Source organism: Amblyomma americanum, chromosome 1, assembly GCF_052857255.1.
Source record: "Amblyomma americanum isolate KBUSLIRL-KWMA chromosome 1, ASM5285725v1, whole genome shotgun sequence".
Taxonomy (NCBI): Eukaryota; Metazoa; Arthropoda; class Arachnida; order Ixodida; family Ixodidae; genus Amblyomma; species Amblyomma americanum.
In genome coordinates, this window is record NC_135497.1 from 172,831,123 (window position 1) to 172,846,905 (window position 15,783).

Consider the following 15,783-nt stretch of genomic DNA (forward strand, 5'->3'; position numbering starts at 1 on the left):
CCAAAAGTTAGGTGTCTATGCTCGCTTAAAGAACACCAGGTGGTAAAAAAAATTTCCGGAGCCCTTCACTACGGCGTCCCTCATAGCCTGAGTCGCTTTGGGACGTTAAACCTCCATAAACCATAACCTTTCAGCAAATAACTGGGATAATTTCATTAAATAACACGTGCCATACCTTCTCTGCTTCTTCGACCTACACATGGATGAGGTGAGTGACTGTTTGAGGCGTCATAATGAAAACCTAAGCGGTCAAGTCGAGTCGCATGGGCAGCATTTCGGCGCTAATTCGTAAGAAGAGGCCCATTGTAGTCGGGCCGGAGAGGACAGTCGCTCTTCCTTGTTCCATTTGCTGCCGAGTGCTCTTTCTGAGCACAACGAATCTGGCTGAGACGCAGGTTGCGGTGGCCTGGGAACCACGGGTGTGCAAACTGAGCATGAACGCTGCGTATTTATTCCGTATTCTGTGCATGTTTTTGCAGGATATACTACCACACAAAAGATGTGTATTCGTTCTGGCGGAAGTTTAGGAGCAGCCGAGTTCTTGCGGCGGAGTCATTTATTTGGAGACGAATCTTTCTCACAGTCACCAGTGCAATTTGCGCGCAGAACAGTGCGGCAGTCAACACGAGGAGGCATTCCATTCTTCTGACGGCGAGAGCGTTCAACCAAAAACAAATAAAAACGCCATGCGTGAAACGCTTGTCATACCGCAGTTGAAAAGTAAAAAAAAAAGAATCGGCGCGCCAACAATTCTATTGCTCAAAGTGGTTTATTCCTGCTTTCTTTTTGTACAAAAACCCGCCACAAGGAACACAAAGACATCATTGCACTTCGAAGGTGGTGGAGTGACATGAGGGACTCGTGTTCTCTCAGCTGACCTGTTAGCGGTACATGTGGGCCGTACACTTCCACCCCACAACGAGGCATGAAACAACACAAAAACACACAAGCAATCATTCCTGTCAAAGGCTACACGTATGAATCCGTGATGAGCGCCTGTTTGGGGGGCGCAATAAATACAAGCCACTACTCACACGCGTATTGCTGCTTTTTATTCCGTGTTTTTTGACGCTATAGGACAATGTATGTACAAAACCCCTGTCTTCCTTCCTAGTCCCGATGTTCGGTAGTGGCAAAAATGGTGGTAAACGCACTTTCTACGCATGACATTATCAACAACATTTCTGGGACTCCGTCAAAGGTACAAAAATGCAATGCAAACACGACCCCCTTCTCATTGCAAGAATCAAGAAATAAACTCCTTCGAACACGATACTGTCCAACATGATCAAACATTAAAAAGCGACGGCTTACATAGACCGGTCATACGATAAGTGCACCACGGTGGAGCTGTATTCTTTTTATCATGTGGTGGAGTTACATTCAAATGATAATTTGGAATGTTTTTTTTTTTTCGTAGAGCACATCACTTTTCGCTACAGGCCCCACCACTGCGGCTGTTGGCCCACTGTATTGGTGACCGCTTTGTTCGATGCGAAGCGCATCTATCTTTCATGCAGGGAAGCAGTAGTGCGATGACGCGAGCTCGGCGCCGTAAGGGGAGTGAGCTGAATCTGCCGCTGTCAGCCTTCTGCGACCAGAGCACCGCCTTTGGGAGGGCATTGTCACAGGCGGGGGCGAAAACGAAAAGTGGTGCCCTCATGGTAGATACTTTCATTTGAATCTAACATCTTTCAAAAAGTTATTGAACAGCCCTCGTAGATTCGTGCCCTTTTTCAAGGAGCAATCAATCCTGCGTCAAAAAGCTGCGTTCTTAATAGATTGTTAAATCCCTACCTCTTCGCGCTGTTCTGGGTCGTTGGAAATGCTACCTAAGGGTGTAGTGCACGTAAACGTTCATCCCAAGAGTGTCTACTGTAATATAGCCATTTTCTCTCGGTCCCACGTATGAATACAGAATTAGTGAGCCCAAAAAAGAACCTTTGTACTTATAGGGGCACTGAGGACAGCACCATCCAATTAGTGCTACGAATAAAAATTGATTCTCTGGCACCATCTGACTGTGCTTACTTTTGTCTGGCAGCAAAAGACCTATTTATCGTTGAGAAAATCGGGTTTGAAAATCTTCCCGACAATTGATTCAAACTCGTGATGGTCTTACCGAAAAAGACGATATGCTGTGACTTTGAAGTGAATGGCGGAGTAGCGTGGCCTCTGGGATCCGTGACTACAAATCGTCGTCGACGTAGATAGTGTATTTGCGAAATCGGCCGCTTATGGCGACACCTGTATTTGGCTTTTCAAGTCTTTTGCAGGTTATAAAAGCTCCGTTTTCCGTGCGAACGGTCTCTTTGTCGCTAGGATGCCGTGCTGTATCGATGCATACCAACTTGCATTTGTCCTCGGTGTTCCTTTAAGACAGACGTACGCAAATTGCCGCGCATGCGTAACATGCTTGATAACTGCTGCGGAATACGCAAGGAAGAAAGCTCACTGTGCTTACACAAAACTACACAAGGGGGGTCCTTTGGGGTAAGTATTCCGCGCTACATTATTTCTACCTGTAAACAACGCACTGTACAAAAATAGGGGCCGCAAACTGCGAAAGAAGTTGTACAAAAATAGAGGCCGCAAACTGCGAAAGAAGTTGTACAAAAACAACGCACTCGGGCAGTGAAACGCTGTCCACCGTAATGGTGTTTACTTTCGTTCCTCATCGTAACGTAATGAACAGAATGCATTCTTAAAGTGATTAGCATCTGTACAAGCCTCATACAAAGTAGAAACTCCCCAGTTTGACACCCTTATAAATGACTGGAAGCACTCACCTTCGCTAGTTAGCTTATCCAGGGCGGCTCACGTAACTTGGACCGAAATTTGTCAAATAACGGCACATTTTGTTACTTTGAACTGAAATAGTATTCTTGCCTTCCTTTCAGAGCACTTGATCGTATTTATTTCCATATTAACCATTTACTTTGTCTATGACATTTCACTTATCAACCAATGGAGATGCGTGAAAAGCCTAAGCTAGAGAGTTGTTCAGTTAAAAAAACTCCCATTAGCATCGGTTTTGTGGAGGCAGCTTCTCGTGACCATTTTCTCGACGTTCCCAAGAAAGTCTGCGAAAACCGGAATAGGAGCATGAGCGCCTGCTTTGAAAATCTCGCCCCCTGGAGCTCGGATACTGGCCGTTCCTATGACGTGCCGGTGTAGGCGCATGCGCACTCGCTACGAGTGCACGCAGTTGCCGCACTTTTGTGCGGCAGCTGCTTGAGTTCTTTTCTTTCGAATAGTACCTCTTCTTTCATACGCCTCGGTTCATGTTAGGTGCGACGCCCTATATATTCACATCTGTATTTGAGGAACTTTTGCAGTCTGGCACCGTTACTGCTCGCGAGAAATACGCTTACGCATTCCTTGGGCCCACTGATCACACCAGCTTGCAAACGCAAGGTATATGGGCTATCCAGCTTTATGCGTAGCGTATGCGGCATCTCTCATGTTAGTAGTCGTAATAGTGGTTGTTTTTGGGAGAAATACGAAAAGAAGCCATAACTGGCCTCACCGAAAAAGAAAACACAGGCAGAGATAAAGTGGGTACACTGTGGGTATATATCAATGACTGGCTGCCGGTCACCAAATAAACGAAACTCATGTTCAGTTGAGTGCGGGTGCTGCTACGCAGTTTGGTAGCTGATGTTTTTTGTTCTCGGAAAAACATCTCTTTCGAGAGAAATCTACTATCCGTGCCGCCGAAAAAAATCGGAACCAACGGCATCGGATAGCGCAAGAGGAGGCATGCTCTTAAGGGTTATATTTCGATGCCTTAGGAGAGTACGTGAACGAGAATTCTTGAGTGAAAGGGTACGTAGGTGGAACGAGTGATGAAATAATGACATGTTGGAAAGGATAAGTTTGCTTAACGTCGCTGTCCGTCTGCTGTAAATGAACTCCATGATGCCGTCTTGTGCTCCATTCAAAAGATCTGCTGTTGTGCGGCAAGTCGTGTCAGTCGACTGACCACTGGTATATTGGTACTGTACGTCAAGTAATTAGTGGGACAGATTCGCAAGAAAATAAACAAGTCCGTACCGTTCCATCTGCGAATGGTTAGATGCACTTAATGGTTCAGATACAGTTTCCTGCGGCCATTTTAATTCGCGAGGCTTGTCATCAACATCATTACGCCACAGGTCTGTTCACCAGTCATGTATGACTTATCACGGGTGTTTTGTAGCAATAATAACGCGACGTCGAAAGCGATGGGACGTTGCCAACTTTGCCGGTCGACACAATAGAGGAAGTCAATATTCCACGTTTTAATTCTGCCTACTTGATCAATAATTGCAACTGTGATCTTTCGGGCGTAAAAACGAAAACAAAGGAGGCCATCATCATGTGAATGAAAACAAGGCGGATTTAACGTACAGCATTCTTTTGCACCGGGTAAAATGCAAAAGCGACCGGTAACTCGGCAATTGGGCACCAGGCCACAGAGCAGCTGCTGAAACGCGGAGGCTTTGCCTCTCGTCGGATGGATAGCTAAGGGATGCGTAATATGTTTGGGGCTAATTGCACGCTTGCGTTACGAAATACAAATACTTCGGACATGCATGCATGACCTTTTGTTCTTTTATACATTCGTTCTTGAATTTTTTTTCCTAGAGACACAAACAAATGTAGTAGCAGAACATAGGATGCTGCAATTTCTGTGCAGAAAAATTTCGAAAGATTTCTTAGAGGAGTATCCAGCGCTCAAACAAGTAAAGAGAAATAAATCACTTCACACAGAAGTAAGAATTTCTGCTCTTCCTCACGCAACTTTGTTTCCGGGCTCTTTAGAAGGTTTTCCTCGGTTATAAGAATGTGACATTTGAGTTAAGATGGCCGTTAGTGACAGCTCCAGGTAGTCATTAGAAAAAAGATCTACCCAAAGTTAACTGAAACGATAAACTAACAAAGGCAGACCGTATTTCGCTTGCTGACTGGCACCATCCCAGCCGTATAGCGTCTTGTTTTGCATTAGCGTCAAGTAACTGTTTAGCTTCATTGCAGTAACTGAATTATACTTTAACGTAGACAGCACCAAAATATGCACTACATGAAGCGTCGTCAGCCAGTTTCAACACGCCGCGCTGTCTTCGCTTGTAGGAAACTGAGCAAAAAAAGAAAATGCTGCTATCAGATAGCACAGCGCCACGTCTTGAAAACTATGCATGACCTTACTTCATATTGAAGTAACAAGCGTCTGACGAGCAACGAACATCAATATGTGATTCCCGACAAAATCATTTCTTCTAACTGAATAACACATTACCTAAGCATTTATACAGTAAAATTTGCCTCCTGACTTTTTGATTGTACCTTGTTAGCTTCGGGACTCATCCTGACCTCCTAATCTTTGATCTTAGCGATGGAGGAACTCTCACAGGAATCAGGTACGATGAAGAGATTCGGTCCTGTTTGTAATAGGTGGGACTCCTCCTTCGACCATATGGCAGTACATGCCCTTCGCGTGTATCATACAGAGAGGACTTTTCTAATGAGCCACCCAGAGAGTCTGACGGAGAGGCTTTTTCTATCGGTTCGACGATTTCTTCTGACGAACTTCCTTTGAGCGTTGTTGGAGGCACACCAGCCGAACTTTCTGACTCACCCTCGCTAGGGCCAGAAGCTGACAGTTCTTTAACAGCCAAGCTAGCTTCGGTGCTTGGCTGCGATTTGGGGACTAGCGGCGACGTGTTCTCCCTCTCGTGCTCTTCAGAACTCTGTTCTGCTGATGATAGCGAGCCAAGAGAGTCAACTGAAACAGTTTTTTTTAACTCACCCATGCTGTGTGCCTTTGTCTCCGGGGTAACAAGATCACCACCCGTTGGTGTCGCCAGTTCTAACTGTGCAGCTGGACTAGCTTTTTGAAAAACAGGCGCACTAGCGTGGTCCTCAAGGGAAACATCACTGTAACCGTGTCCGCGAAGACTTCTTAGTTCAAGCGGTGGAAGGTTCTGACCATCTATTTTGTAAGTAGCGAGCAACTGCTCCAGATTTGGCGGCTCTTTGATCGTGATTAATTGTGAAAGGCCAACAAACGGATTGCTCTTTACGGAAGTGCGCTTAGGTGACGGTGACTTTTTGTTACTCCTAGAAGAGGTAGCGCGGTCCGAAACGATAACGCTTTTTGGCACCTTTTTTGTTTGTGTACTGACGGGCCGAAAAAACACCTTTTTAACTTCTTCCCTCTTGAAGCTTTCTTCACCGGGAAGCTCTTCGCCTTCGTAATCTACTCCTGCCTGAGAAAAACTAGCACCATTGGCCCCTCCGTTCAGAAACTGCCTTGGGGCTCCACCATATGCAGCACCTTGCCCATTGCCGTAGCGAACATCTCGGGGTCCTCCATTATTTATTTGGCTTTGCGGTCCAAATGAACCTTCACTCGCAAATCCGTTCATTCGTCCATTGCTGTAACCGGCTGCGGCGCCGCCGTTGCCCACCTGTCCCCGCATTTCTGATAATTCTCCACCGTTAAACTGATTCACTGGTCCTCTGCTAAAGGTGCCGCTTCCACCGCCATATTCTCGGGGTGCTTGTCCTTGGTAAACATCACCACCTTCAAATCCATTTACCCCTGCGTTCCCCATCATTCCTTCTCCCTGTGCCGGTCGCCCTAATGCTTCAAATCCACTTTGACTATTAAAACCGTTGCCTTGACCATCCGGGAATCCACGCATAGCTCCCTCTTCGTCGTTCACGTTTCCTCCTTTCTCCTTTTTTATAATAGGCTTCCAGCCACCTTTAGGGCAGAATTTTGGTGGTGTCGGTCCACCTCCATTTGCTTCGCCTCTTAACCGACCATTTGGAACTGCTTGGCCAAAATTTCTTCCATTACCTGAACTGTGAAATCTAGATCTCCCTCCCTGAGATGCCTTAAGGAACTCTCCGGCTCCTGAACCGCCATTTCCTTGGAATCCTTCACTCTGAACGAAAGCAGGTTGTCCTCCATCACCCCCGTTGTGAAATTTTCCCTGCGCAAGCATGCCTCTGTTTCCGTTGGTTTCAAAATATCCCGGACCCTGAGCACCGTTAGGGAAGCCTCCACCGTTTCCGAAGTCGTTGTCAAACCTTGCATTACTTCCCCGCCCATTGAATTCCTTCGAAGGCACGTTCGCCGGGATGTCGCCGTTTTCCACGTTACCAAAATTTTGGTCCTCGCCTCCATTCCCATTCATGTTAAATTGTCTAGAAAATCCACTTCCTGAGCCGCCCAAAAATTTTGCTTTGCCCCCGTTTGCCTGACTGTTGCCACCTCCGAAGAATTTTTCTCTGTTGTGTCGATACTTTGGGTACTGAACATGAGAGCCTTTTCCCTGGAGGTCACCATTCACTAAGCCGTCGCCTTCTCCGTTGTTAATAAATGCATGGCCGTTTGCAGGCGCACCACCGTATAACTTTCTAAACCCGTTGCCACCAAAGGATGGTCCTTGTTGATTGCCGTCAAACTTACCTGCATTAAGTGAACCTCCACTGAACTTCGCTTCATATCTGCTGTCAACTATGGGCTTCCATCCGCCGCCGTTTTTGTACCCTGCTTCGCCGTTCTGCTTGCCTAAGGTTCTATGCTGGCCGCCCGCGGCACCTTCACCTTTCACATCGTAACCGGATAAAGCTCCTTGCGGGTTCTTGTAGTCGCCATTAACTTGCGTAACTGCAGAAAACCCTTCTCCAGATGCGCCACCTTGGAGTTCCCCTTCCTCTGCGACGCCCCCGCTCTTAGCCCTTCCGTTTGCGGACCCCCTAGCTTTGCCATTGAACTGTCCTCGCGCAACGCTTTCTTCTGGTCCAGGGATGTCAGGAAAGGGATGAGCCTGCACAGTCTGCACTTGGAGCCCACCTACTGGTACTCCTCCGTAAGTAAGCTCTGCAGGTAGAGCTCCTTTTAAGCCATGCTTTGCGCTGAGGCCTCCGGGCACTACATTAAATCCAGTTACGCCATGAGGGAAAGCGTGTTGCTGGGGGCGTCCCCCGCCAGGGTGCGGGCCTTGGAAACCACCATTTATGAATCCGTTCGAAGCTGCGCCCCCGTTGGCATATCCAGACTGAGCCCCACCAGTAAAGCCATTGCCTCCTTGGTGTTCACCATTGGCGAAGCCTGCCTGCGGGCCAGCTCCAGCATTGCCGTAGTTTTTATGCGCGAGTCCACCGCCGTTGCTATTTCCTTGATATCCGAGGCCTGGGGGAAAGCCCTGGGGACCTCCTCCATTCCCGTAAGCATCGGTTCCGCCGTGACCTTTTTTGTTTGGGTAGACTTCTTGCGACCCCTCTCCGCCGTTGCCGAAGCCTTGTTGAAAACCGTTTACCTGGCCATAATTGCCGCCACCGCCATTGAAATGGCCGCCTTGTAATCCACCATTACCGATGCCCCCTGCGGCACCGTTTCCGAAGCCGTACTTTCCTCCTCCTCCTCCTCCTCCTCCTCCTTGATATCCACCGTTGCTGAGGCCTCGTTCCGCGCTGTTTCCATGTGCGAACTTCCCGCCACCACCGCCGTTAAATCCACCATTACTGAAGCCTCCTGCTGCACCGTTGCCATGGGCGTAATTCCCACCGTCGCCGTTGAGCTGACCGCCCTCTTGATAGCCTCCATTGTCGACGCCACCTGCTGCACCGTTTCCGTGCCCGTACTTGCCTCCGCCGCCGTTGAACTGACCACCTTGAAAGCCTTCATTGTCGACGCCACCTGCCGCACCGTTTCCATTACCGTACTTTCCGCCTCCGCCGCCATTGAACTGACCACCTTGAAAGCCTGCACTGTCGGCGCCACCTGCTGCACCATTACCGTGGCCGTACTTCCCGCCTCCGCCGCCGTGGAACTGGCCACCTTGAAAGCCACCATTGTCGAAGCCACCTGCAGCGCCATTTCCGTGCCCGTATTTTCCGCCTCCGCCGCCGTTGAACTGACCACCTTGAAAGCCTCCACTGTCGGCGCCACCTGCTGCACCATTTCCGTGGCCGTACTTCCCGCCTGCGCCGCCGTTGAACTGGCCACCTTGAAAACCACCATTGTCGAAGCCACCTGCAGCGCCATTTCCATGCCCGTATTTTCCGCCTCCGCCGCCGTTGGACTGACCACCTTGAAAGCCTCCACTGTCGGCACCACCTGCTGCGCCGTTTCCGTGGTCGTACTTCCTGCCTCCGCCGCCGTTGAACTGTCCACTTTGAAAGACACCATTTTCAGCGCCACCTGCTGCGCCCTTTCCATTGCCGTACTTTCCGCCTCCGCCGCCATTCAGCTGACCGCCTTGAGGCCCGCCGTATTGGAGACCTTCGACATCTCCATTCCCATACCCTGCACTGGCTTGGCCACCGACACCACCGAAAGCATTAGCGTGGCCGCTTTGAAGGCCATCTGCGCCAACTGCATAGTCTTCCTGGAGAGCCCCGCCATCGACGTCCACAGGGTAAAGCTCTCCACTACCGGTGGCTGCGTATATCGGTGTCCTTATAACTCCTATGGCTGAAGACACGGGCTTGACGGTGTGCATCACATAATGCGATTGGGGAAGGTGCGCAGCGAGCTTAGATACGGGCAGTTTTTGCAGCGATAGGACGTGATGGCCGCCGTTGTTCAACATAGCTGGGTAGTTCACTTTAGCTGCCGCGTACACAGCCGGAGAGAATAGTTTCGCATGTGCGCCGTGCAATGTTGCGGGAAACTGTTGCACGAACGCAGCTTTCTTTGGCAGCACACTGAGCGGCACTTTATGGACGATTCGGGTGGCCGGCAGTTTGGTGCCTAGGCCGGCTGAAGCGTGTCCGTCGAGAGCTTTAATCTTTGCCAACTGAAGGCCCTGTAAGACAGTTGACGTATGCAGAGGAGTAGCCACTAAGGAGGCTTGGTCGTACTCCGCGGAAACAGCCGGCAGCACAGAAGGAACGGTATCCACCAGTTTGGTGACCTGGTACTTTGGTACTGCCGTCACATAGCCTGGAACCTAGCGACGTTAAACAAAGAAACAAAAACAAAGTAAGCACTTTGTCAGAAGAAACTAGCCGTATAATATAGCCTGTGGTGAACACGCACATTTATGCATTTTTGTCCGTCATCAGCAAACGCTGGAAAACAGCCATTCTCATGTCAGATTTGCATGTATTACGGTATTGAACAAAGCCACCAGGACGGTGGAAACCACATTTTCTTTGAACTACGCCTGACAGTTGTCCTGCATGTGGATCCCAAACAGTCTCGTTGGCATCGTCTTTCGAGGGTCAAAGTACGGCGCAAGAGAATGTGTTCAATTTTTAAAGGTGGTAATTACACAATACGAACCTTGTAACAATGCATGCGAGTTTTAGGCGGAAGAATTCGAAAGGGTAATGTGCAAAACTTCCGTTTATGTCCCCTGCGACGTCAGGAAGCAAACATAAATTCAGCATCTTTTACATGTTCGCGCCCTTTCGCAAAGCTGCACCTTCGAATGCAGCTTCTTCGTGCATTCCAACATTACTAAGACTTCATCATGCTTATCAGCACCCCTTTTTTCTCTAAAGGCGTATCCTTTCCTCAAGAGCTCACAAATTAGTCATGCTTTCTGCGTGCATAGCAAAGTGTCGTTAGACCTCGTAAAATTAATGTCGTGCCGTGTGCAAGAGTTATGAACTGGCTCGACCAAGCGGGAGGTATAAAGTCGAAGACAAGACATGGTCAAATGCAGGACACACGGATTTGTGCTTACTTAAATATTTTCAGTTCAGAAATGTCAGGCATTCTGAAAGTGCCCTTATATATTGAAGTCTTGTATTACTCAGCAGTAACCTTTTGTTGTCATGTCGATGGATGGAGCGTGCGGATCTTGATAGACCTTAAGGTTAATTTTTATTGTGTCGACTGCATTGACTGTCTGGGTTCCATTTTTGGCTGGTATTAACTTAACCGCCGCGTAACGCTGCCTACGAAGTTTCGTCGACAGTATTGTATTAAAGTGGATAACTGGATAGCTGAGGAGAAGGCCTCTAGCAGGCCTGCCACAGCTGATACATCTCTGAAAAGTGCACGCTTTGCGGACTCAGTTTTTTCTTTAATAATCTCTAGACACGCATCTAGACTCCATCTGGTACTAAATGTCAGATACAACTCAGGAACGAAGCGGCAAACACCTCTCCTCCAGCAAAAAGAGGTCATTTAACCGATGGCGTCCACTGGTTTTCATGGCGTTGCCGTTAATCCCATTTCACGGAGGCACCTGGCTGCCACCTCCAATGTCACGCTAGGGGACTAAGCGTGACGTCATGACAATGGACCGACGCCATTGGCTGAAGGGCCTCATTGAAGGGTGTTTTCCGCTTCAATCTTGAGTTGTATCTGACCACAGACTTTTCTGTCTTGTTTTTCCCGCTGGTTCCCTTTCAGGTTGAGCATATCGTTGGAGGTGAGCATATCGCTCCTGCAATGGAACGCTTTTGTCTGTTACTTCATCAGGAGCAGGAATAAAGCGCACACAAAAAATGATTACAAAAAGCAAAAGAAAAATATACTTCATAGAAAAACAGGTCTTTCGCTATTCAAATCAGGTCAACACTTTATGGCACAAAACAGATAAAGAAGTAGTGAAAGCATGGTGAAATCTAAAACGTAGCACACGCATCCTGTATATCTTTGCGCCATGCTCGTGATACATCAACTTTTGCAGCATGAAACTAGTATATGTTTAGATTATGGGGCTTAATGTCCCAAAGCGACTCAGGCTATGAGAGACGCCGTAGTGAAGGGCTCCGGAGATTTCGACCACCTGGGGTTCTTTAACGTGCACTGACATCGCACAGTACACGGGCCTCTAGAATTTCGCCTTCATCGAAATTCGACCGCCGCGGCCGGGATCGAACCCGCGTCTTTCGGGCTAGCAGCCGAGCGCCATAACCACTCAGCCACCGCGGCGGCATGAAACCTATTTTAAAGATGGGGCTTAACCCTCAGAACTTAATCCTCCCAAGCAAACGAATGCACTTGTGATGGCACAGACGCAAGTTTGATTCGTATGGCCTACAGCAAGTTGTATCGGCCCGAAGCGTAGGCAGTAGTTTTAAACCTCCTTGAGAAAGGGCACCTAGCCGATGGAACTAAGCTAACCCAAGTCACGCGCGTTTTACGAAGCCGTCTGCAGTCCCCGCCTTATTTTGTCTACTGCGTAGACGTTTCTTTCCCCATTTAAGGTTAGATTAATTTTTGCGTGCGCTGCACATAGTGAAAATCCGCGGGCGACTCACCTGGTAGCTGGTGAAGGGGTAAAGTCCGCTCAAGGAAGCCGTGTCCTTGTAGTAGTACGGCTGCCCTTCGGAGAGTAGCGAGGAAGACGCGTCGCCGAAGGAGAGCCCTTCGCTGCCGCGGAAGAGGCTCTGGAAGCTGCCGCCGCTGTACGGCCCTGAAGAGAGGCTTGTGTGGCCTACGTGGTCCAAGTCTGGGGGAGCGTGCCAGCCCTTCTTGCTGTACCCCTGGCCGACGCTCACGTGGTAGCCGGGCTTCCCGCCGTGCTTCTGCAACGTGAGCGCGCACGCGCACGCGCGACATATTGATCACGCAGACTGTCTGCTGTTAGGCGTCCTGGTGTTTAGTTGTGTAGCTGCATTATAGGCTTTGCTCAGCGATTTAGCTCAAAGGTGTATTCTGAGAACGCATGGTGTAGTAATCGGAGATATATCGTTCGCAGTCAAAAAGCGCATGACGGTTCAGAAAATCATGTGGCACAAGAGCTCGTTCTGAACCACAGAGAGGTCTGTGAATTGTTTAAATCTACCGCATTAAATTAGCCAATTGCGCGCAACTGCGAAGACCTCATTTGGCGCCCTACTCATCACATTTTGGCCACATCTCGCAGGCGAATCCCGTCGCATAATTGGTGCAGGTCTAACGCAAGTGTGCTCTCAATTAGAGAGTGATGATAACCGAGTTATTAAATGGCATCTGACCTGGCCTTGAAGGGCGAATTTGTCAGAAACGAGCGTTAAGTTTCGTATTTGGCCTCAAAAGACTTTACAATATCTCTGTAGGGGACTCCGGGACAAACAGTGTCAGCTTCGCCGTCGGTGGCGTCCACCGTCCTGGCCAATTTGAAACGTTACCGAGGGTGTGGTGGACCTGGAGCACGTGGCCTCGAAGTGAGCGCCCTCACAGGCTGCTGGAGACACGGTGCAACCGTCGCCGTTACTTTGGTTCAGATGGGACAAAGGTCCGGCGGTCATGCTTCCCTTACCATCTTGACGCTAAGCCCCACGAGGTGGCCGTCGTTGGCGGTCACCTGCGCCGACAGAAAGCCCCGCTTGGCCTCGAGCAACCGGTGCGCCAGGTGCTTGAGCCGGGGCTCTGGCAGTTCGATGCGAGCAAGGCCGAGCCGGCGTTGCAGCCGCGGTGTCTGCGGGAAACGATGACCACGCGCTGAATGTTCAGGCGACTCACCGTCGCCACTGGGGAACCACGAGGATAATAGACCAAAACGAAAAGGTAAGAATTTGTGGGGCCAAGCTTGCCGGCTTAACACATTATTCAGCGAAAGCTCTTGTAGCTTGGGTTTAACCATTTGACCCAATATTTGATTGTGAAATCTACATCGTCGGCCGTAAGAGAAAGCCTAGCCGTGCGTGCTAATGCGAATCAGCGAAGTTTTATCTGGACACCCGTCGTCGTCCACCCTCTCTTTTTACTCTCGCAGTTTTCCCTCTCCCTCCTCTCTCCTAAACGTGCATAGGCAATTTCCCTTCTTCCCCTCTGCCACCTGCGGCGGCCACCTGCCACAGCTGGAAAATTGAGTTTAATTCAATTCAGTTCAATTACCATAAACGCATTCAGTTACGTTAAATTAGTTCACTAAATAGTTAAGGTCTTACGGCTGACGCTGTAGATTCCATGGTAGAATGCAGGGCTATATGGCTAAGCAAAGCTGTAACAACTTTTGCTGTAAGAAAAAAAAAACAATGCTGGAACCAGTGGTGGTGTCGTTCAGTGGTGTCCCTGGCTCGCAGCCCCCGTGGAATGGCAACACAATTAGGGCAGACTTCTTTCGCAATGCCTTCATTCTTTCGACACGCTCTTTCGCAATGCCTTCATAATACACAGCTGATTTTTTCTGCATTCATGCTGTTTGCAGCTGGAAAAAACATGGCGTTACAGAGAGCGGCTTGCCCCATATTCTACAATGTGCATCATTTCTCGACAATCCAAGTGACGCAGATGACTTCGAAGATTTTCCACAGAAAAAAAATCACCTGTAAGAGCAACTGTTTTTGTTTGCTTCAAGCTAACAGCAGGAATAAACAATTAGGTTTAGTTTTAGAAGTTTAATGTCCCAAAGCGACTCATGCTATGAGGGACGCCGTAGTGAAGAGCTCCGGATAATTTCGACCCTCTAGGGTTCTTTAACGTGCACTGACATCGCACAGCACACGGGCCTCAAGCATTTCGCCTCCATCGAAATCAACCGCTGCGGCCGGCATCGAACTCACGTCTTTCCGGTCAGCAGCCAAGCACCATATCCACTGAGCCACCGCGGCGACAAAACAGTAAGGACTGGTGCTGTTAGTACGCATAGTTTTCAACTTGATTATTGCATATCGACTGAGGAGAGTAGTCTTTCTTCAGTGTAGGCCTGCATTGCGATTGATAGTTGACGTGACGTTTAATTCTTACCTTGTGAATCTTCTTGGACTTGATTGAGCTAGAAGCTGCCAGCGTTGCTGCCGCAAGAGCAGCGAGGATGCATATCTGCGAGGGAAGGAGAGGACAACGGCTCATGTCGGCAGAACAGCAGCAGGGTGATAGTCCCAGGCGTCACGCACTGGCGATGAGGAGCACAATGCACGGCAAATAACACAAACTAACGGTAGTTCACCCACTAAAGAAAAAAAAAACGTCAATGGTTTTTTGAAAGTCGAAAATGGTTATTCTGAATGAGCTAGCTCGTTTCTGGCCATCAAATGCGTGCAGTGTCGGTCAAGAAAATTTTTTTATGAGGAATAAGAAATACGGTAATCAGTGCTGTTAGGGAAGGATTAATATTGAAAGTATCACACAGCGTCATAAAAAGTTAGTCCTCGCTGTGAATAAGCTGTTTTGTCACTGTAGAAGCGTCACCAAAAGTGGAATGAGCCAGGCACATGTGTTTGCATTTGCAAGGATCTAGAAGAACCAATACCCTCGTGAACCAATAAAACTTTTCTTTAGCCATATAGCCCTGTTAAGGCGAGGGTAAAGTGCAAAAAGACAATAAAACTAGAAACTGGGCTGTGTGCTAAGCCACGGCGATAAACCTCGAAATAACGCAGCACACTCTTTTACGGTTACTGCACGAGCAGATTATTTATTAGGTAAGTTTTACCTCATGCATACTACAACCACACCAAGGTGATCAACAGGTCTGGTGATGCTTTTTCGGCAAAGCAATTTGTTGAAGTGGCGGGTTTTAGCCGGTGGCAGTGCAATGCGTGCATTTTTACTGTCATCTTTACTGCTAGCGTCGTTTCATTAAATAAGCATTGTTCGCAGCAGGTAAACACGCTTTTTCAGCCAAGTGGAAACGTTCGACCTTAGAACTGGCTGGGGTAACGACATGGGCGCTCAGGAATCTCGGCGCTGCTTACCAAGATTCCTCAAGACTTTCCAGCAGTAAGCAATATGCCCTGAGGCGTCGTTGACATGCCACGCCTGGGCGTTTATTTATTAGTTCTCTCTAGCCCCCGAGGTAAGATAGAATCAGTAGAGCAGTAAAAATTAACTACGCGGAAAGCAGGCGCTATCAGGAATTATAACATGTTAGACATCGAAGCAGTAATAAACTACGC

The 15,783-nt window shown here is 48.6% G+C and overlaps 1 protein-coding gene across 1 annotated transcript in view; it reads right to left on the reverse strand.

The window, feature by feature from the left end:
• Positions 1-281: 281 nt before the first annotated feature.
• The window catches only part of LOC144114851 (uncharacterized), a 28,028-nt gene continuing 12,526 nt past the window's right edge, over positions 282-15,783 (reverse strand). Inside the window, exons 2-7 of the mRNA XM_077648851.1 lie at positions 14,633-14,707; positions 13,203-13,361; positions 12,220-12,486; positions 7,463-9,950; positions 5,621-5,737; positions 282-406 (exon numbers count right to left, since the gene is read on the reverse strand). Of these exons, the coding sequence (XP_077504977.1) occupies positions 282-406; positions 5,621-5,737; positions 7,463-9,950; positions 12,220-12,486; positions 13,203-13,361; positions 14,633-14,707 (3,231 nt within the window). The remainder of the gene's footprint in view (positions 407-5,620; positions 5,738-7,462; positions 9,951-12,219; positions 12,487-13,202; positions 13,362-14,632; positions 14,708-15,783) is intronic.